Below are 23,568 nucleotides of genomic sequence, written 5' to 3'. Positions count from 1 at the left end.
AGTCTCATTATTACCTCAACTACCTGCTACCACTGCACATTGACTCAGTACTGGTACTCCTTATAGTCTCATTATTACCTCAACTACCTGGTACCCCTGCACATTGACTCAGTACTGGTACTCCTCATAGTCTCATTATTACCTCAACTACCTGGTACCCCTGCACATTGACTCAGTACTGGTACTCCTTATAGTCTCATTATTACCTCAACTACCTGGTACCCCTGCACATTCACTCAGTACTGGTACTCCTTATAGTCTCATTATTACCTCAACTACCTGGTACTCCTGCACATTGACTCAGTACTGGTACTCCTTATAGTCTCATTATTACCTCAACTACCTGGTACCCCTGCACATTGACTCAGTTACTGGTACTCCTTATAGCCTCATTATTACCTCAACTACCTGGTACTCCTGCACATTGACTCAGTACTGGTACTCCTTATAGCCTCATTATTACCTCAACTACCTGGTACCCCTGCACATTGACTCAGTTACTGGTACTCCTTATAGCCTCATTATTACCTCAACTACCTGGTACTCCTGCACACTGACTCAGTTACTGGTACTCCTTATAGTCTCATTATTACCTCATTATTACCTCAACTACCTGGTACTCCTGCACATTGACTCAGTTACTGGTACTCCTTATAGTCTCATTATTACCTCATTATTACCTCAACTACCTGGTACCACTGCACATTGACCCAGTACTGGTACTCCTTATAGCCTCATTATTTCCTCAACTACCTGGTACCCCTGCACATTGACTCAGTTACTGGTACTCCTTATAGCCTCATTATTACCTCAACTACCTGGTACCCCTGCACATTGACCCAGTACTGGTACTCCTTATAGCCTCATTATTTCCTCAACTACCTGGTACTCCTGCACATTGACTCAGTACTGGTACTCCTTATAGTCTCATTATTACCTAACTACCCTGGTACCACTGCACATTGACTCAGTTACTGGTACTCCTTATAGTCTCATTATTACCTCAACTACCTGGTACTCCTGCACATTGACTCAGTACTGGTACTCCTTATAGCCTAATTATTTCCTCAACTACCTGGTACCCCTGCACATTGACTCAGTACTCATTGCGCACATGTCAGGCTACACATCATGAAATATATTGAGACAAATTACAGATCGTAGCCTAAAAGTAGAAAAATAGAAGTCAATTGGGTGAACATGAAATGCATTTCAATATGATTGAAATAGGACTACAGCCTACTGTTTATATTTTAATGTATTCATCTCAAATTTCATTTGAAGCATCATTTTATGAGTCGCTTGTTTGTGTCAATCGCAAAGACATTGTCAACATTGTATTTGGAGTCAAAGTTGTTCTGAAATGATCGGCGGTCAAAAAGAGACGACTAAACCATGTTTAAAGTGAGGGGGAAAAGCATCTACCGACTGACTTAGCGGGTCTACGAGTGCTCTGAGGCATGAGTTAGATTATTAGCAGTTTCAAGTGCAACGTTAATAAGGATGGTTTTAGGAAACAGCTCTGAGATTTAACGATGCTCCTACGAAGGTTTTAACAATGAATGTAGCCTTAAAATGCTTTTGGGAAACCAGGCCCTGGATAAGAACATCTGCTAAGTCACTAAAATGTCAAATGTAAATGTTTTACATACACATTTCATGTTACTGTATTGAATTGTATTTTATTTTAATTATTGATCTCACAAAAGTATTATTTGTACAGTTCTTTATTATAAATGTAGTTATTTGCTACATTTGACTGTGTAAAACCTAGCTATACTAATTATTTCTCTGAGACTGAGGTGGATATTTAGCATTTTGAAAAATAACATGATTATTTGTCTCTGAAATGAACCCATGAAGTGACAGACATGCATTTGTTTAAAATCTGTCATTAAACAACCCCATGTAATGATTAGATAATGAAAAAACACAACATTTTCATTAATAATTTCATTAAACATTAAAAGCTGATTTACAATTGTTTCTAAAAATGGATATATAGCTATTTGGAACTCTTCTTAGTGTTTCCCCATCTCAGTTCAGAGAAAATGAAGAGATGTAGTGTTTGTCTCTGTTGTGTTGAAGCCCAATAAATAATCAAGCAGGAGAGACCAGCCTCCCCTGTACCCAGCTGTGTGTCCATGAAGAGTGACCAGTCTATGAATCCTCCTATAATGTTTAGAGAGGGAGACTTTTCTACTGAACAAAGGTAAGAAGAGCTCATGGGTCATGGTCAGTGAGTTAAACAACACTGTCTCTAGTCATTTCTCCTCTCCCATTTATTTTAGTTGTTTTCATAATCCATAGGCAAATAGTTTTTTCAATTTTCAACCTACAACAATATTAAACAAACACAACATTCCCTCCCTGTGTGTGTGTATGACAAAGTGTGCACTCCCTGGAGGAGATGTAATCTCTATCCTGATTGCCTGGTCACTATTACTCCTACCTACATGTACATATTACCACAACTACCTGGTACCCCTGCACATTGACTCAGTACTGGTGCTCCTTATAGCCTCATTATTACCTCAACTACCTGGTACCCCTGCACATTGACTCAGTACTGGTACTCCTCATAGCCTCATTATTACCATAACTACCTGGTACCCCTGCACATTGACTCAGTACTGGTACTCCTTATAGTCTCATTATTACCTCAACTACCTGGTACCCCTGCACATTGACTCAGTACTGGTACTCCTTATAGCCTCATTATTACCTCAACTACCTGGTACCCCTGCACATTGACTCAGTACTGGTACTCCTTATAGCCTCATTATTACCTCAACTACCTGGTACCCCTGCACATTGACTCAGTACTGGTACTCCTTATAGCCTCATTATTACCTCAACTACCTGGTACCCCTGCACATTGACTCAGTTACTGGTACTCCTTATAGTCTCATTATTACCTCAACTACCTGGTACCCCTGCACATTGACTCAGTACTGGTACTCCTTATAGCCTCATTATTACCTCAACTACCTGGTACCCCTGCACATTGACTCAGTACTGGTACTCCTTATAGCCTCATTATTATCTCAACTACCTGGTACCCCTGCACATTGACTCAGTACTGGTACTCCTTATAGCCTCATTATTACCTCAACTACCTGGTACCCCTGCACATTGACTCAGTACTGGTACTCCTTATAGCCTCATTATTACCTCAACTACCTGGTACCCCTGCACATTGACTCAGTACTGCTACTCCTTATAGCCTCATTATTACCTCAACTACCTGATACCCCTGCACATTGACTCAGTTACTGGTGCTCCTTATAGCCTCATTATTACCTCAACTACCTGGTACCCCTGCACATTGACTCAGTACTGGTACTCCTTATAGTCTCATTATTACCTCAACTACCTGGTACCCCTGCACATTGACTCAGTACTGGTGCTCCTTATAGTCTCATTATTACCTCAACTACCTGGTACCCCTGCACATTGACTCAGTACTGGTACTCCTTATAGTCTCATTATTACCTCAACTACCTGGTACTCCTGCACATTGACTCAGTACTGCTACTCCTTATAGCCTCATTATTACCTCAACTACCTGGTACCCCTGCACATTGACTCAGTACTGGTACTCCTTATAGTCTCATTATTACCTCAACTACCTGGTACCCCTGCACATTGACTCAGTACTGGTACTCCTTATAGCCTCATTATTACCTCAACTACCTGGTACCCCTGCACATTGACTCAGTACTGGTACTCCTTATAGCCTCATTATTACCTCAACTACCTGGTACCCCTGCACATTGACTCAGTACTGGTACTCCTTATAGCCTCATTATTACCTCAACTACCTGGTACCCCTGCACATTGACTCAGTTACTGGTACTCCTTATAGTCTCATTATTACCTCAACTACCTGGTACCCCTGCACATTGACTCAGTACTGGTACTCCTTATAGCCTCATTATTACCTCAGTACTGGTACTCCTGCACATTGACTCAGTACTGGTACTCCTTATAGCCTCATTATTACCTCAGTACTGGTACTCCTGCACATTGACTCAGTACTGGTACTCCTTATAGTCTCATTATTACCTCAACTACCTGGTACCCCTGCACATTGACTCAGTTACTGGTACTCCCTATAGCCTCATTATTACCTCAACTACCTGGTACCCCTGCACATTGACTCAGTTACTGGTACTCCTTATAGTCTCATTATTACCTCAACTACCTGGTACCCCTGCACATTGACTCAGTTACTGGTACTCCTTATAGTCTCATTATTACCTCAACTGCCTGGTACCCCTGCACATTGACTCAGTACTGGTACTCCTTATAGCCTCATTATTACCTCAGTACTGGTACTCCTGCACATTGACTCAGTTACTGGTACTCCTTATAGTCTCATTATTACCTCAACTACCTGGTACCCCTGCACATTGACTCAGTACTGGTACTCCTTATAGCCTCATTATTACCTCAACTACCTGGTACCCCTGCACATTGACTCAGTACTGGTACTCCTTATAGCCTCATTATTACCTCAACTACCTGGTACCCCTGCACATTGACTCAGTACTGGTGCTCCTTATAGTCTCATTATTACCTCAACTACCTGGTACCCCTGCACATTGACTCAGTACTGGTACTCCTTATAGTCTCATTATTACCTCAACTACCTGGTACTCCTGCACATTGACTCAGTACTGCTACTCCTTATAGCCTCATTATTACCTCAACTACCTGGTACCCCTGCACATTGACTCAGTACTGGTACTCCTTATAGTCTCATTATTACCTCAACTACCTGGTACCCCTGCACATTGACTCAGTACTGGTACTCCTTATAGCCTCATTATTACCTCAACTACCTGGTACCCCTGCACATTGACTCAGTACTGGTACTCCTTATAGCCTCATTATTACCTCAACTACCTGGTACCCCTGCACATTGACTCAGTACTGGTACTCCTTATAGCCTCATTATTACCTCAACTACCTGGTACCCCTGCACATTGACTCAGTTACTGGTACTCCTTATAGTCTCATTATTACCTCAACTACCTGGTACCCCTGCACATTGACTCAGTACTGGTACTCCTTATAGCCTCATTATTACCTCAGTACTGGTACTCCTGCACATTGACTCAGTACTGGTACTCCTTATAGCCTCATTATTACCTCAGTACTGGTACTCCTGCACATTGACTCAGTACTGGTACTCCTTATAGTCTCATTATTACCTCAACTACCTGGTACCCCTGCACATTGACTCAGTTACTGGTACTCCCTATAGCCTCATTATTACCTCAACTACCTGGTACCCCTGCACATTGACTCAGTTACTGGTACTCCTTATAGTCTCATTATTACCTCAACTACCTGGTACCCCTGCACATTGACTCAGTTACTGGTACTCCTTATAGCCTCATTATTACCTCAACTGCCTGGTACCCCTGCACATTGACTCAGTACTGGTACTCCTTATAGCCTCATTATTACCTCAGTACTGGTACTCCTGCACATTGACTCAGTTACTGGTACTCCTTATAGTCTCATTATTACCTCAACTACCTGGTACCCCTGCACATTGACTCAGTACTGGTACTCCTTATAGCCTCATTATTACCTCAACTACCTGGTACCCCTGCACATTGACTCAGTACTGGTACTCCTTATAGCCTCATTATTACCTCAACTACCTGGTACCCCTGCACATTGACTCAGTACTGGTACTCCTTATAGCCTCATTATTACCTCAACTACCTGGTACCCCTGCACATTGACTCAGTACCTGGTACTCCTTATAGCCTCATTATTATCTCAACTACCTGGTACCCCTGCACATTGACTCAGTACTGGTACTCCTTATAGCCTCATTATTACCTCAACTACCTGGTACCCCTGCACATTGACTCAGTACTGGTACTCCTTATAGCCTCATTATTACCTCAACTACCTGGTACCCCTGCACATTGACTCAGTACTGCTACTCCTTATAGCCTCATTATTACCTCAACTACCTGATACCCCTGCACATTGACTCAGTTACTGGTGCTCCTTATAGCCTCATTATTACCTCAACTACCTGGTACCCCTGCACATTGACTCAGTACTGGTACTCCTTATAGTCTCATTATTACCTCAACTACCTGGTACCCCTGCACATTGACTCAGTACTGGTGCTCCTTATAGTCTCATTATTACCTCAACTACCTGGTACCCCTGCACATTGACTCAGTACTGGTACTCCTTATAGTCTCATTATTACCTCAACTACCTGGTACTCCTGCACATTGACTCAGTACTGCTACTCCTTATAGCCTCATTATTTCCTCAACTACCTGGTACCCCTGCACATTGACTCAGTACTGGTACTCCTTATAGCCTCATTATTACCTCAACTACCTGGTACCCCTGCACATTGACTCAGTACTGCTACTCCTTATAGCCTCATTATTACCTCAACTACCTGGTACCCCTGCACATTGACTCAGTACTGCTACTCCTTATAGCCTCATTATTACCTCAACTACCTGATACCCCTGCACATTGACTCAGTTACTGGTGCTCCTTATAGCCTCATTATTACCTCAACTACCTGGTACCCCTGCACATTGACTCAGTACTGGTACTCCTTATAGTCTCATTATTACCTCAACTACCTGGTACCCCTGCACATTGACTCAGTACTGGTGCTCCTTATAGTCTCATTATTACCTCAACTACCTGGTACCCCTGCACATTGACTCAGTACTGGTACTCCTTATAGTCTCATTATTACCTCAACTACCTGGTACTCCTGCACATTGACTCAGTACTGCTACTCCTTATAGCCTCATTATTACCTCAACTACCTGGTACCCCTGCACATTGACTCAGTACTGGTACTCCTTATAGCCTCATTATTACCTCAACTACCTGGTACTCCTGCACACTGACTCAGTACTGCTACTCCTTATAGTCTCATTATTACCTCAACTACCTGGTACCCCTGCACATTGACTCAGTACTGGTACTCCTTATAGTCTCATTATTACCTCAACTACCTGGTACCCCTGCACACTGACTCAGTACTGGTACTCCTTATAGTCTCATTATTACCTCAACTACCTGGTACCCTGCACATTGACTCAGTACTGGTTCTCCTTATAGTCTCATTATTACCTCAACTACCTGGTACCCTGCACATTGGCTCAGTACTGGTTCTCCTTATAGTCTCATTATTACCTCAACTTCCTGGTACCCCTGCACATTGACTCAGTACTGGTACTCCTTATAGCCTCATTATTACCTCAACTACCTGGTACCCCTGCACATTGACTCAGTACTGCTACTCCTTATAGCCTCATTATTACCTCAACTACCTGATACCCCTGCACATTGACTCAGTTACTGGTGCTCCTTATAGCCTCATTATTACCTCAACTACCTGGTACCCCTGCACATTGACTCAGTACTGGTACTCCTTATAGTCTCATTATTACCTCAACTACCTGGTACCCCTGCACATTGACTCAGTACTGGTGCTCCTTATAGTCTCATTATTACCTCAACTACCTGGTACCCCTGCACATTGACTCAGTACTGGTACTCCTTATAGTCTCATTATTACCTCAACTACCTGGTACTCCTGCACATTGACTCAGTACTGCTACTCCTTATAGCCTCATTATTACCTCAACTACCTGGTACCCCTGCACATTCACTCAGTACTGGTACTCCTTATAGTCGCATTATTACCTCAACTACCTGGTACCCCTGCACATTGACTCAGTACTGGTACTCCTTATAGCCTCATTATTACCTCAACTACCTGGTACCCCTGCACATTGACTCAGTACTGGTACTCCTTATAGCCTCATTATTACCTCAACTACCTGGTACCCCTGCACATTGACTCAGTACTGGTACTCCTTATAGCCTCATTATTACCTCAACTACCTGGTACCCCTGCACATTGACTCAGTTACTGGTACTCCTTATAGTCTCATTATTACCTCAACTACCTGGTACCCCTGCACATTGACTCAGTACTGGTACTCCTTATAGCCTCATTATTACCTCAGTACTGGTACTCCTGCACATTGACTCAGTACTGGTACTCCTTATAGCCTCATTATTACCTCAGTACTGGTACTCCTGCACATTGACTCAGTACTGGTACTCCTTATAGTCTCATTATTACCTCAACTACCTGGTACCCCTGCACATTGACTCAGTTACTGGTACTCCCTATAGCCTCATTATTACCTCAACTACCTGGTACCCCTGCACATTGACTCAGTTACTGGTACTCCTTATAGTCTCATTATTACCTCAACTACCTGGTACCCCTGCACATTGACTCAGTTACTGGTACTCCTTATAGTCTCATTATTACCTCAACTGCCTGGTACCCCTGCACATTGACTCAGTACTGGTACTCCTTATAGCCTCATTATTACCTCAGTACTGGTACTCCTGCACATTGACTCAGTTACTGGTACTCCTTATAGTCTCATTATTACCTCAACTACCTGGTACCCCTGCACATTGACTCAGTACTGGTACTCCTTATAGCCTCATTATTACCTCAACTACCTGGTACCCCTGCACATTGACTCAGTACTGGTACTCCTTATAGCCTCATTATTACCTCAACTACCTGGTACCCCTGCACATTGACTCAGTACTGGTACTCCTTATAGCCTCATTATTACCTCAACTACCTGGTACCCCTGCACATTGACTCAGTACTGGTACTCCTTATAGCCTCATTATTATCTCAACTACCTGGTACCCCTGCACATTGACTCAGTACTGGTACTCCTTATAGCCTCATTATTACCTCAACTACCTGGTACCCCTGCACATTGACTCAGTACTGGTACTCCTTATAGCCTCATTATTACCTCAACTACCTGGTACCCCTGCACATTGACTCAGTACTGCTACTCCTTATAGCCTCATTATTACCTCAACTACCTGATACCCCTGCACATTGACTCAGTTACTGGTGCTCCTTATAGCCTCATTATTACCTCAACTACCTGGTACCCCTGCACATTGACTCAGTACTGGTACTCCTTATAGTCTCATTATTACCTCAACTACCTGGTACCCCTGCACATTGACTCAGTACTGGTGCTCCTTATAGTCTCATTATTACCTCAACTACCTGGTACCCCTGCACATTGACTCAGTACTGGTACTCCTTATAGTCTCATTATTACCTCAACTACCTGGTACTCCTGCACATTGACTCAGTACTGCTACTCCTTATAGCCTCATTATTTCCTCAACTACCTGGTACCCCTGCACATTGACTCAGTACTGGTACTCCTTATAGCCTCATTATTACCTCAACTACCTGGTACCCCTGCACATTGACTCAGTACTGCTACTCCTTATAGCCTCATTATTACCTCAACTACCTGGTACCCCTGCACATTGACTCAGTACTGCTACTCCTTATAGCCTCATTATTACCTCAACTACCTGATACCCCTGCACATTGACTCAGTTACTGGTGCTCCTTATAGCCTCATTATTACCTCAACTACCTGGTACCCCTGCACATTGACTCAGTACTGGTACTCCTTATAGTCTCATTATTACCTCAACTACCTGGTACCCCTGCACATTGACTCAGTACTGGTGCTCCTTATAGTCTCATTATTACCTCAACTACCTGGTACCCCTGCACATTGACTCAGTACTGGTACTCCTTATAGTCTCATTATTACCTCAACTACCTGGTACTCCTGCACATTGACTCAGTACTGCTACTCCTTATAGCCTCATTATTACCTCAACTACCTGGTACCCCTGCACATTGACTCAGTACTGGTACTCCTTATAGCCTCATTATTACCTCAACTACCTGGTACTCCTGCACACTGACTCAGTACTGCTACTCCTTATAGTCTCATTATTACCTCAACTACCTGGTACCCCTGCACATTGACTCAGTACTGGTACTCCTTATAGTCTCATTATTACCTCAACTACCTGGTACCCCTGCACACTGACTCAGTACTGGTACTCCTTATAGTCTCATTATTACCTCAACTACCTGGTACCCTGCACATTGACTCAGTACTGGTTCTCCTTATAGTCTCATTATTACCTCAACTACCTGGTACCCTGCACATTGGCTCAGTACTGGTTCTCCTTATAGTCTCATTATTACCTCAACTTCCTGGTACCCCTGCACATTGACTCAGTTACTGGTACTCCTTATAGCCTCATTATTACCTCAACTACCTGGTACCCCTGCACATTGACTCAGTACTGGTACTCCTTATAGCCTCATTATTACCTCAACTACCTGGTACCCCTGCACACTGACTCAGTTACTGGTACTCCTTATAGCCTCATTATTACCTCAACTACCTGGTACCCCTGCACACTGACTCAGTTACTGGTACTCCTTATAGCCTCATTATTACCTCAACTACCTGGTACCCCTGCACACTGACTCAGTTACTGGTACTCCTTATAGCCTCATTATTACCTCAACTACCTGGTACCCCTGCACATTGACTCAGTACTGGTACTCCTTATAGCCTCATTATTTCCTCAACTACCTGGTACCCCTGCACATTGACTCAGTACTCATTGCGCACATGTCAGGCTACACATCATGAAATATATTGAGACAAATTACAGATCGTAGCCTAAAAGTAGAAAAATAGAAGTCAATTGGGTGAACATGAAATGCATTTCAATATGATTGAAATAGGACTACAGCCTACTGTTTATATTTTAATGTATTCATCTCAAATTTCATTTGAAGCATCATTTTATGAGTCGCTTGTTTGTGTCAATCGCAAAGACATTGTCAACATTGTATTTGGAGTCAAAGTTGTTCTGAAATGATCGGCGGTCACAAAGAGACGACTAAACCATGTTTAAAGTGAGGGGGGAAAAGCATCTACCGACTGACTTAGCGGTTCTACGAGTGCTCTGAGGCATGAGTTAGATTATTAGCAGTTTCAAGTGCAACGTTAATAAGGATGGTTTTAGGAAACAGCTCTGAGATTTAACGATGCTCCTACGAAGGTTTTAACAATGAATGTAGCCTTAAAATGCTTTTGGGAAACCGGGCCCTGGATAACAACATCTGCTAAGTCACTAAAATGTCAAATGTAAATGTTTTACATACACATTTCATGTTACTGTATTGAATTGTATTTTATTTTAATTATTGATCTCACAAAAGTATTATTTGTACAGTTCTTTATTATAAATGTAGTTATTTGCTACATTTGACTGTGTAAAACCTAGCTGTACTACTTATTTCTCTGAGACTGAGGTGGATATTTAGCATTTTGAAAAATAACATGATTATTTATCTCTGAAATGAACCCATGAAGTGACAGACATGCATTTGTTTAAAATCTGTCATTAAACAACCCCATGTAATGATTAGATAATGAAAAAACACAACAATTTCATTAATCATTCATTTAAACATTAAAAGCTGATTTACAATTGTTTCTAAAAATGGATATATAGCTATTTGGAACTCTTCTTATGTTTCCCCATCTGAGTTCAGAGAAAATGAGAGATGTAATGTTTGTCTCTGTTGTGTTGAAGCCCAATCAAGCAGGAGAGACCAGCCTCCCCTGTACCCAGCTGTGTGTCCATGAAGAGTGACCAGTCTATGAATCCTCCTATAATGTTTAGAGAGGGAGACTTTTCTACTGAACAAAGGTAAGAAGAACTCATGGGTCATGGTCAGTGAGTTAAACAACACTGTCTCTAGTCATTTCTCCTCTCCCATTTCTTTTAGTTGTTTTCATAATCCATAGGCAAATAGTTTTTTAAATTTTCAACCTGCAACAATATTAAACAAACACAACATTCCCTCCCTGTGTGTGTGTATGACAAAGTGTGCACTCCCTGGAGGAGATGTAATCTCTATCCTGATTGCCTGGTCACTTTTACTCCTACCTACATGTACATATTACCATAACTACCTGGTACCTTGCACACTGACTCAGTACTGGTGCTCCTTATAGTCTCATTATAACCTCAACTACCTGGTACCCTGCACACTGACTCAGTACTGGTACTCCTTATAGTCTCATTATTACCTCAACTACCTGGTACCCCTGCACATTGACTCAGTACTGGTACTCCTCATAGCCTGATTATTACCTCAACTACCTGGTACCCCTGTACATTGACTCAGTACTGGTACTCCTCATAGCCTGATTATTACCTCAACTACCTGGTACTCCTGCACATTGACTCAGTTACTGGTACTCCTTATAGCCTCATTATTACCTCAACTACCTGGTACCCCTGCACATTGACTCAGTTACTGGTACTCCTTATAGTCTCATTATTACCTCAACTACCTGGTACCCCTGCACATTGACTCAGTACTGGTACTCCTTATAGCCTCATTATTACCTCAACTACCTGGTACCCCTGCACACTGACTCAGTACTGGTACTCCTTATAGCCTCATTATTACCTCAACTGCCTGGTACCCCTGCACACTGACTCAGTACTGGTACTCCTTATAGCCTCATTATTATCTCAACTATCTGGTACCCCTGCACATTGACTCAGTTACTGGTACTCCTTATAGTCTCATTATTACCTCAACTACCTGGTACCCCTGCACATTGACTCAGTTACTGGTACTCCTTATAGTCTCATTATTACCTCAACTACCTGGTACCCCTGCACATTGACTCAGTACTGGTACTCCTTATAGCCTCATTATTACCTCAACTACCTGGTACCCCTGCACACTGACTCAGTACTGGTACTCCTTATAGCCTCATTATTACCTCAACTACCTGGTACCCCTGCACATTGACTCAGTACTGGTACTCCTTATTGCCTCATTATTGTTATTTTATTGTGTTACCATTTCCTTTTTTATTTAGCCGATTTTTCATACTTTTTAGACTATGTATTGTTGAGAAAGGGCTCGTTCTGCACATTTGAGAAATACATTTTGATTTGATTTTAAGCCCATATGCAGAAACACGTGATCAGGTCGAATGCTCGTCTCGCGCCGAACTGCGCATATAAAGTTATTTTTGACTAATATGAAAACGAGTCAGTTTGTCACTTTCACGAAGTTGGAGTAATAATATGTTCAACTACCTAAGACAGAGCATTTTAGAAAATTAACAAGTCAATGAAATTGAACTGTATTTGTCACATGCGCCGGATACAAAATGTGTAGACCTTAGCATGAAATGCTTGCTTACAAGCCCTTAACAAGCAATGCAGAGTTTAACAAATAAGTAAGTAAGACATTTTGTTTTGCTAAATAAACAAGACAGAACATTTTCAAAATTAACAACTAAGGAAGTCATTGTTATCGCTCTTTTTGACTTCTCAAACTCCAAACCCCGGCCTGGTCTGCTGCAAATGCATTCCCAGAATACATTTTTTACATCTGCAGTTGTCACAAAGTGTTTATACAGAAACCCAGTCTAAAACCTCAAAGAGCAAGCTGAGATGTAGAAGCATGGTGGCTAGGAAAAACTCCCTAGAAAGGCTTGAACTTAGGAAGAAACCTAGTGAGGAAGCAGGCTCTGAGGGGTGGCCTGTCCTCTTCTGGCTGTGCCGGATGGAGATTCTAACAGTACATGGTCATCAAGGCAAGATCGTTCTTCAAGATTTTAAAATGTTAACAGACAACTGGCAGATAATAATCACAGTAGTTGTAGAGGGTGCAACAGGTCAGCACCTCAAGAGTAAATGTCAGTTGGCTTTTCATTGAACGAGACAGCAGGTGTGATAGAGAGAGAGAGGGGGAGAGAGAGAGGGTCGAAACAGCAGGCTTGGGACAAGGTCGCACATCCGGGGAACAAGTCAGATTTCCATAGCCGCAGGCAGACCAGTAGAAACTGAATCAGCAGCACAACAAGGTATCTCGTCCGATGGAGCATGTGTCCATACTGATAGGATGGAAAGAAAGGGAGCGCTGCGTTCAGATCAGTTTTCTCCATTCAAATATTTTCTTAACATTATAATTATTTCACAATACTGAAGACGGATCAGCACATAGAGAAATATTACCACCTATGGCTACGAATATTGAGGCATCTTATTCTAATGCTTACCCAATAAAAATGCGCACATGTCAGGCTACACATCATGAAATATGTTGAGATTTGTGAAGAAAGAGCTGAAGATATTCAATATGATTCTTAGTCCAGAACTCCCAGAAGGCTTTGAGAGTCAGAAGCAGGATGAGGAAGTGGTGGATGCTGAAGATGAGAAGCAGGAGAGCAGTGCCAGAGAGGGGGCTCTGAAGATCACACTGCACGTCCTGAGGAAAATGAACCAGAAGGAGCTTGCTGACACACTGGAGAAAAGTAAGAGCTGTCTGCCTCATGCTGAATGCTGTTTTATAACAAACATTTAAAAGCTGTAGCTAAAGTACAGATAAAATAGCTGTGTAATGTAGCAGACTTAACACAACACCTAGTGACCTCATCAAGTTTCAGTAGAGATGTGTTGTGTTGATTAATTTAGACAGAGTAGAGGAGAGAAGGAAAGACAACATGAATTATTCCACCAATTAAACCAATAATAATATAATCAGTCAACTCAGTGTGTAATGCATTATGAAAACATTAACACGTTTATATAGGCAGGTAAGAGAATAAATTATAATAATGTACAACGTTAGGCATTGAAACATGTAATATTGATATCCTGTGTGTCATTTCTTCATTCAGATGAGCTTGCTGTGATTTGCCAACGTGAACTCAAATCTTATCTGAAGAAGAAGTTTCAATGTGTATTTGAAGGGATCGCTAAACAAGGAAACCCAACACTTCTCAATAAGATCTACACAGAGCTCTACATCACAGAGGGTGGAAAAGGAGAGGTCAATAATGAACATGAGCTGAGACAGATTGAGACAACAACCAGGAAACAAGCAAGACCAGAGACTGCAATCAAATGTAACGACATCTTCAAACCCTTAACTGGACAAGACAAACTTATCAGAACTGTGCTGACAAAGGGAGTTGCTGGCATTGGAAAAACAGTCTCTGTGCAGAAGTTCATTCTGGACTGGGCTGAAGGAAAAGCAAATCAGGATGTCCAATTTGTATTTTCATTGCCTTTTCGCGAGCTGAATTTGATGAAAGGGGAAAAACACTCTTTGATTGAACTTCTCAATCACTTCTCAATGGAAACCAAAAAATCAAGAATCTCCAACTATGACAAGTACAAAGTTCTGTTCATCTTTGATGGTCTGGATGAGTGCCGACTGCCCCTAGACTTCCAGAAGAACAAGATCTGTTGTGACGTCACAAAGTCAACCTCAGTGGATGTTCTGCTGACAAATCTCATCAAGGGAAATCTGCTTCCCTCTGCTCTCCTTTGGATAACTACCCGACCTGCAGCAGCCAATCAGATCCCCCCTGAGTGTGTTGACCAGGTGACAGAGGTACGAGGGTTCAATGACCCACAGAAGGAGGAGTACTTCAGGAAGAGATTCAGTGATGAGGACCTGGCCAGCAGAATCATCTCACACATAAAGACATCAAGGAGCCTCCACATCATGTGCCACATTCCAGTCTTCTGTTGGATTTCTGCAATAGTCCTTGAACACATTCTGAATCATAAGAGAGAAGAAATGCCCAAGACTCTGACTGAGATGTACACACACCTTGTGGTGTTTCATATCAAACAGAAGAATGAAAAGTATCTTGGGAAAGAAGAGACAGGTCCACACTGGAATAAAGAGAGCATTCTGTCACTGGGAAAACTGGCTTTTCAACAGCTTGTCAAGGGAAATCTGATTTTCTATGAAGAAGACCTGAAAGAGGCTGGCATTGATGTAAATGAAGCCTCCGTGTACTCAGGATTGTGCACACAGCTCTTTAAAGAGGAATGTGGGCTGTACCAGGACAAGGTGTACTGCTTCGTGCATCTGAGCATTCAGGAGTTTCTGGCTGCTGTTTATGTTTTCTTCTCATTCATCAACAACAAAGAGAATCTAATGTGCAAACCTCAATCAACGTCCAGGAACTTTTTTGCGCTGTTCAGAAACAAGCCTGAAGTTACTTTCTACAAGAGTGCTGTGCATAAAGCCTTACAAGGCGAGACGGGAAACCTGGACCTTTTCCTTCGCTTCCTTCTGGGCCTCTCACTGGAGTCCAATCAGAAGCACTTACGAGATCTACTGACAAAGACAGGAAGCAGCTCACAGAGCTATAAAGAAACAGTCAAGTACATCAAGAAGAAGATCAGGAAGAATCCCTCTCCAGAGAGGTGCATCAATCTGTTCCACTGTCTGAATGAACTGAATGACCATTCTCTAGTGGAGGAGATCCAAAGCTACCTGAGATCAGGAAGTGTCTCAGAAGCCAAACGTTCACCTGCACAGTGGTCAGCTCTGGTCTTTGTGTTGCTGACTTCAGAAAATGAGCTGGATGTGTTTGACCTGAAGAAATACTCCAGATCAGAGGAAGGTCTTCTGAGGCTGCTGCCAGTGGTCAAAGCCTCCAGAGCTGCTCTGTGAGTACATAAAATTACATTTAAGTACTAATCAGCAGAATTAAATACTCAGATTAGAGAAAAATATGTACTATAATATGTATATATTATATTGAAATACATACTAAATCAATGCATTGATGTTCACATTTGTATAACATTTTGACCATACAATTCTAGGAGATGAAAGATTAATCTATATGTTGTTTGGGAGAATAAACCAAATGCATCTGCCATTGTCCTTCTACACTACTGGTGTTAAATTAACAGTGTGTTTGTGAAATCATGATGATCTCTCTGTCAGGCTGTCAGGCTGTGGAGTCACAGAGGAAGGCTGTGCTTCTCTGGTCTCAGCTCTGAGGTCAAACCCCTCACACCTGAGAGAGCTGGATCTGAGTAACAATGACCTGAAGGATTCAGGAGTGAAGCTGCTCTCTGCTGGACTGGGGAATCCCCACTGTAAACTGGAGACTCTGAGGTCAGTATTCCTGTATTTGGTCAACAAGTGATAACTGTTCACCAGATCCACATGTGTTTACCAGGCACACATAGTCCACATCATATGTGTTTGAAAAGTGAAGCTTACAGTTTTAAATGTGACACTATGCTCCAGCATTTTTTATTTGAGATGGAATGTTTCATATTTGTTTTACAGTTTAGAAATGAAAGCACTTTATTTATCTAGTTTTCCCATTTGAAGAAGTTGTAATTATTTGGAGAAATTCACTTATATTGTAATAAAGGTGTCAAACGTTTAGTATGTGGTCCCATATTCCTTACCTGCAGTGATTACATCAAGCTTATCACTCTACAAACTTGATGAATGCATTTTCAGTTTGTCTTGGTTGTGTTTTGGATTGTGTTTTTCCTCATAGAAACTGAATGTGAATAATGTCATTTTAGAGTCACTTCACTTGTATTGTAAGTAAGAATAGATTATGTTTCTGAACACTTCTACATTCATGTGGATGCTAACATGATTATGAATAATCAGGAATGAATCGAGAATGATGATGAATGAGAAAGTTACAGAGGCACAAGGATCAAAGCCCCTCTGTTATTGGTAATGGTGAGAGGTCAGCATGTTTTGTTGTAGCCTAGGTTATTGGTAATGGTGAGAGGTTAGCATGTTTTGTTGTAGTCTCTGTTATTGGTAATGCTGAGAGGTTAGCATGTTTTGTTGTAGTCTCTGTTATTGGTAATGGTGAGAGGTTAGCATGTTTTGTTGTAGCCTAGGTTATTGGTAATGGTGAGAGGTTAGCATGTTTTGTTGTAGTCTCTGTTATTGGTAATGGTGAGAGGTTAGCATGTTTTGTTGTAGCCTAGGTTATTGGTAATGGTGAGAGGTTAGCATGTTTTGTTGTAGTCTCTGTTATTGGTAATGGTGAGAGGTTAGCATGTTTTGTTGTAGTCTCTGTTATTGGTAATGGTGAGAGGTTAGCATGTTTTGTTGTAGTCTCTGTTATTGGTAATGGTGAGAGGTTAGCATGTTTTGTTGTAGTCTCTGTTATTGGTAATGGTGAGAGGTTAGCATGTTTTGTTGTAGTCTCTGTTATTGGTAATGGTGAGAGGTTAGCATGTTTTGTTGTAGTCTCTGTTATTGGTAATGGTGAGAGGTTAGCATGTTTTGTTGTAGTCTCTATTATTGGTAATGGTGAGAGGTTAGCATGTTTTGTTGTAGTCTCTGTTATTGGTAATGGTGAGAGGTTAGCATGTTTTGTTGTAGTCTCTGTTATTGGTAATGGTGAGAGGTTAGCATGTTTTGTTGTAGTCTCTGTTATTGGTAATGGTGAGAGGTTAGCATGTTTTGTTGTAGTCTCTATTATTGGTAATGGTGAGAGGTTAGCATGTTTTGTTGTAGCCTCTGTTATTGGTAATGGTGAGAGGTTAGCATGTTTTGTTGTAGTCTCTGTTATTGGTAATGGTGAGAGGTTAGCATGTTTTGTTGTAGTCTCTGTTATTGGTAATGGTGAGAGGTTAGCATGTTTTGTTGTAGTCTCTGTTATTGGTAATGGTGAGAGGTTAGCATGTTTTGTTGTAGTCTCTATTATTGGTAATGGTGAGAGGTTAGCATGTTTTGTTGTAGCCTCTGTTATTGGTAATGGTGAGAGGTTAGCATGTTTTGTTGTAGTCTCTATTATTGGTAATGGTGAGAGGTTAGCATGTTTTGTTGTAGCCTCTGTTATTGGTAATGGTGAGAGGTTAGCATGTTTTGTTGTAGCCTCTGTTATTGGTAATGGTGAGAGGTTAGCATGTTTTGTTGTAGCCTCTGTTATTGGTAATGGTGAGAGGTTAGCATGTTTTGTTGTAGTCTCTATTATTGGTAATGGTGAGAGGTTAGCATGTTTTGTTGTAGCCTCTGTTATTGGTAATGGTGAGAGGTTAGCATGTTTTGTTGTAGCCTCTGTTATTGGTAATGGTGAGAGGTTAGCATGTTTTGTTGTAGCCTCTGTTATTGGTAATGGTGAGAGGTTAGCATGTTTTGTTGTAGCCTCTGTTATTGGTAATGGTGAGAGGTTAGCATGTTTTGTTGTAGTCTCTGTTATTGGTAATGGTGAGAGGTTAGCATGTTTTGTTGTAGTCTCTGTTATTGGTAATGGTGAGAGGTTAGCATGTTTTGTTGTAGCCTCTGTTATTGGTAATGGTGAGAGGTTAGCATGTTTTGTTGTAGTCTCTGTTATTGGTAATGGTGAGAGGTTAGCATGTTTTGTTGTAGTCTCTGTTATTGGTAATGGTGAGAGGTTAGCATGTTTTGTTGTAGCCTCTGTAACTTTTGTTTTTTTTAATATTTTTTTTTCTCTTAATCAGGGCATCATCATTATTAGTATTGTTTATAAACATGTTCACATTTTGGATGTTCACATCCACCATTCAGTTACTATTGGGAAAAACATAACCCAAAACACAACCAAAACAAACTGCAAATGCAACCAACGAGTTTGGGACGAAATACTACACTTTTGACTATTTTAATATACTATAAGTGAACTGGTCAGAATACTTATGACTTCTTCAAATGGGGGAATAGATAAATAAAATACTTTAATTTTGAAACGTGAAAGAGATATGTGTGAAAATACTCTCAAATTAAAGGTGACATTATATACTGTCACCTCAAAATGCTGGAGTAATAGAGCCAAAATGTGAGTTTCACTGTCAAAATAGATATGGTGTGGACTGTGTACTCAATACAAACTCATTCTGATTTGTACCTCACTGATACCTCACTGTCTGTCTTTTGGCTGATACTACTTTTTAAACTGGTCATATACATTCATTTATGAATAGATATGGCAGGTTTTAGGACACTGATGTATCTGCAAATGTTGAAAAAATATACTGCCACTTTTTTCACCACCAAAGAATAGCAGTGTGGTTATAATATGATTTGACTCTTTGCAGGCTGTCAGGCTGTCTAGTCACAGAGGAAGGCTGTGCTTCTCTGGTCTCAGCTCTGGAGTCAAACCCCTCACATCTGAGAGAGCTGGATCTGAGTAACAATGACCTGAAGGATTCAGGAGTGAAGCTGCTCTCTGCTGGACTGGGGAATCCGCACTGTAAACTGGAGACTCTGAGGTCAGAATTCCTGTATTTGGTCAACAAGTGATATCTGTTCATCTTCTCAAATATTTGTACTGTACATGTTTCTATCTACAAGCAGAACTCGATAATTTGGCATTGTTAATAATGATACATCCATTTCTGAATAGATATAGCAGGTTTCAGCACACTGATATGCACTACAAAACCAAAAGTATATGGACACCTGCTCGCCGAACATCTCATTGCAAAATCATGGGCATTAATATGGAGTTCATCCCCCCTTTGCTGATGTGAACTCCACTCTTCTGGGAAGGCTTTCAACTAGATGTTGGAACTAGAGGTCGACCGATTAATCGGAATGGCCGATTAATTGGGGCTGATTTCAAGTTTTCATAACAATCGGATAACGATTTTGCAGATTTTTTTTTTTTTTTTTTTTACAGCTTTATTTAATCTTTATTTAACTAGGCAAGTCAGGTAAGAACACATTCTTATTTTCAATGACGGCCTAGGAACGGTAGGTTAACTGCCTTGTTCAGGGGCAGAACGACAGATTTTTACCTTGTCAGCTCAGGGATTCAATCTTGCAACCTTACGGTTAACTAGTCCAACGCTCTAACCACGTGCCTCAGGAGGAGCCCGCCTGTTACGCAAATGCAGTAAGAAGCCAAGGTAAGTTGCTAGCTAGCATTAAACTTAATCAATCATAATCACTAGTTATAACTACACATGGTTGATGATATTACTAGTTTATCTAGCGTGTCCTGCGTTGCATATAATCGATGCAGTGCGCATTCGTGAAAAAGGACTGTCGTTGCTCCGACGTGTACCTAACCATAAACACCAATGCCTTTCTTAAAATCAATACACAGAAGTATATATTTTTAAACCTGCATATTTAGCTAAAAGAAATCCAGGTTAGCAGGCAATATTAACCAGGTGAAATTCTGTCACTTCTCTTGCGTTCATTGCACGCAGAGTCAGGGTATATGCAACAGTTTGGGCCGCCTGGGTCATTGCGAACTAATTTGCCAGAATTTTACGTAATTATGACATAAAATTGGAATATTTAGACTGATGGATGCCACCCATTAGATAAAATACGGAACGGTTCCGTATTTCTCTTGTTTTCGAGATGATAGTTTCCGGATTCGACCATATTAATGACCTACGGCTCGCATTTCTGTGTGTTATTATGTTATAATTAAGTCTATGATTTGATAGAGCAGTCTGACTGAGCGATGGTAGGCACCAGCAGGCTCATAAGCATTCATTCAAACAGCACTTTCGTGCGTTTTGCCAGCAGCTCTGCTGTTTATGACTTCAAGCCTATCAACTCCCAAGATTAGGCTGGTGTAACCGATGTGAAATGGCTAGCTAGTTAGTGTGGTGCGCGCTAATAGCGTTTCAAACGTCACTCGCTCTGAGACTTGGAGGAGTTGTTCTCCTTGCTCTGCATGGGTAACGCTGCTTCGAGGGTGGCTGTTGTCGTTGTGTTCCAGGTTCGAGCCCAGGTAGGAGCGAGGAGAGGGACTAAAGCTATACTGTTACACTGGCAATACTAAAGTGCCTATAAGAACATCCAATAGTCAAATGTATATGAAATACAAATGGTATAGAGAGAAATAGTCCTATAACTCCTATAATAACTACAACCTAGAACTTCTTACCTGGGAATATTGAAGACTCATGCTAAAAGGAACCACCAGCTTTCATATGTTCTCATGTTCTGAGCAAGGAACTTAAACGTTAGCTTTCTTACATGGCACATATTGCACTTTTACTTTCTTCTCCAACACTTTGTTTTTGCATTATTTAAACCAAATTGAACATGTTTCATTATTTATTTGAGGCTAAATTGATTTTATTGATCTATTATATTAAGTTAAAATAAGTGTTCATTCAGTATTGTTGTAATTGTCATTATTACAAATACATTAAAAAAATTGGCTGATTAATCGGTATCGGCTTTTTTGTCCTCCAATAATCGGTATCGGCGTTAAAAAATCATAATCGGTCGACCTCTAGTTGGAACATTGCTCCGGGGACTTGCTTCCATTCAGCCACAAGAGCGTTAGTGAGGTCAGGAAATGATGTTGGCTGTTTAGGCCTGGCTCGCAGTCGGCGTTCCAATTTATCCCAAAGGTGTTCTATGGGGTTGAGGTCAGGGCTCTGTGCAGCCAGTCAAGTTCTTCCACACCGATCTCGACAAACAATTTCTGTATGGACCTCGCTTTGTGCGTGGGGGCATTGTCATCCTGAAACAGGAAAGGGCTTTCCCCAAACTGTTGCCACAAAGTTGGAAGCACATAATTGTCTATAATGTCAATTTATGGTGTAGCGTTAAGATTTCCCTTCACTTGAACTAAGAGACTTAGCCCAAACGATGAAAAACCCATTGTTTCTTTCTCCACCAAACGTTTACAGTTGGCATTATGGTAGCTATCTCCTGGTGTCCGTCGTACCCAGATTTGTTCGTCGGACTGCCAGATCGTGAAGCGTGAAAAATCATTCCAGAGAACGTGTTTCCACTGCTCCAGAGTCCAATGGCGGTGAGCTTTACACCATGCCAGCCTACGCTTGGCATTGTGCATGGTGATCTTAGGCTTCTGCTCGGCCATGGAAACCCATTTTATGAAGCTCCCGACGAACAGTTGTTGTTCTGATGTTGTTTCCAGAGGCAGTTTGGAACTTCGTAGTGATTGATGCAACCGAAGATAGATGATTTTTACGCACTTCAGCGTTCCCGTTCTGGGAGCTTGTGTGGCCTACCACTTTGCGGCTGAGCCGTTATTGCGCCTAGATGTTTAAACTTCACCATAACAGCACTTATAGTTGACTGGGGCAGCTCTAGCAGGGCAGACATTTGACAAACTGACTTGTTGGAAAGGTGGCATCTTATTACGATGTGACGTTGAAAGTCACTGAGCTCTTCGGTAAGGCCATTCTATTGCCAATGTTTGTCTATGGAGATTGCATGGCTGTGTGCTTGATTTTATACACCTGTCAGAAACGAGTGTGGCTGAAACGAGTGTGGCTGAAACAGCCAAATCCACTAATGTGAATGGGTATTGTCGTGGCATTTTTCTGCTTTACCAAATGAGGAGTGTTACAAACTACACACCAGTCAGAGGTACACTTAAACTACATATTTTTATTAAGAGCTTTGCAATAGCCCTTTTTGACTTTCAATGATGCGCTATCTCTAATGACCCATTGAAAAAAAGTGAATACAGAAAAGTACAAAGATCTTTTATAGCCAAGATACACCCCTCTCAACTTACATGACGAACCACAGATCTTAGGAACAGTTCACAAAGGTTAAGATTTGTATGAAAGATATCTATAAAACATAGCAGACAGTTACTGCTGTGTCAACAGTTCTCATTGTAAAGACCAGTGTCTGGCCCCCTCCTACTCCAAACTGGAACCCGTCTCACCCCGGTACAGTATAGCACGAAAACATTACCTTTATTATCTGGAATGCTCTTTCGTCTTTATTACCCAAAGACATCGTAAATCTCCTCTGTCAGTGCTATCTCATAGAGGTCCATCCTCAGTGGAACACACACACAA

General features: G+C 41.4%; 2 protein-coding genes across 7 annotated transcripts in view; one reads left to right on the top strand and one right to left on the bottom strand.

Moving 5' to 3' along the window:
• The window catches only part of LOC139571038 (NLR family CARD domain-containing protein 3-like), a 388,726-nt gene that overhangs the window by 199,159 nt on the left and 165,999 nt on the right, over nt 1-23,568 (top strand). Inside the window, exons 14-15 of the mRNA XM_071393561.1 lie at nt 16,754-16,927; nt 19,852-20,025. Coding sequence (XP_071249662.1) covers nt 16,754-16,927; nt 19,852-20,025 — 348 coding nt within the window. The remainder of the gene's footprint in view (nt 1-16,753; nt 16,928-19,851; nt 20,026-23,568) is intronic.
• The window catches only part of LOC139571472 (NACHT, LRR and PYD domains-containing protein 12-like), a 278,699-nt gene that overhangs the window by 114,407 nt on the left and 140,724 nt on the right, over nt 1-23,568 (bottom strand). The window lies entirely within an intron of this gene.

Source organism: Salvelinus alpinus, chromosome 1 (assembly GCF_045679555.1).
Source record: "Salvelinus alpinus chromosome 1, SLU_Salpinus.1, whole genome shotgun sequence".
Taxonomy (NCBI): domain Eukaryota; kingdom Metazoa; phylum Chordata; class Actinopteri; order Salmoniformes; family Salmonidae; genus Salvelinus; species Salvelinus alpinus.
This window is presented reverse-complemented; position numbering and strand designations above follow the sequence as displayed.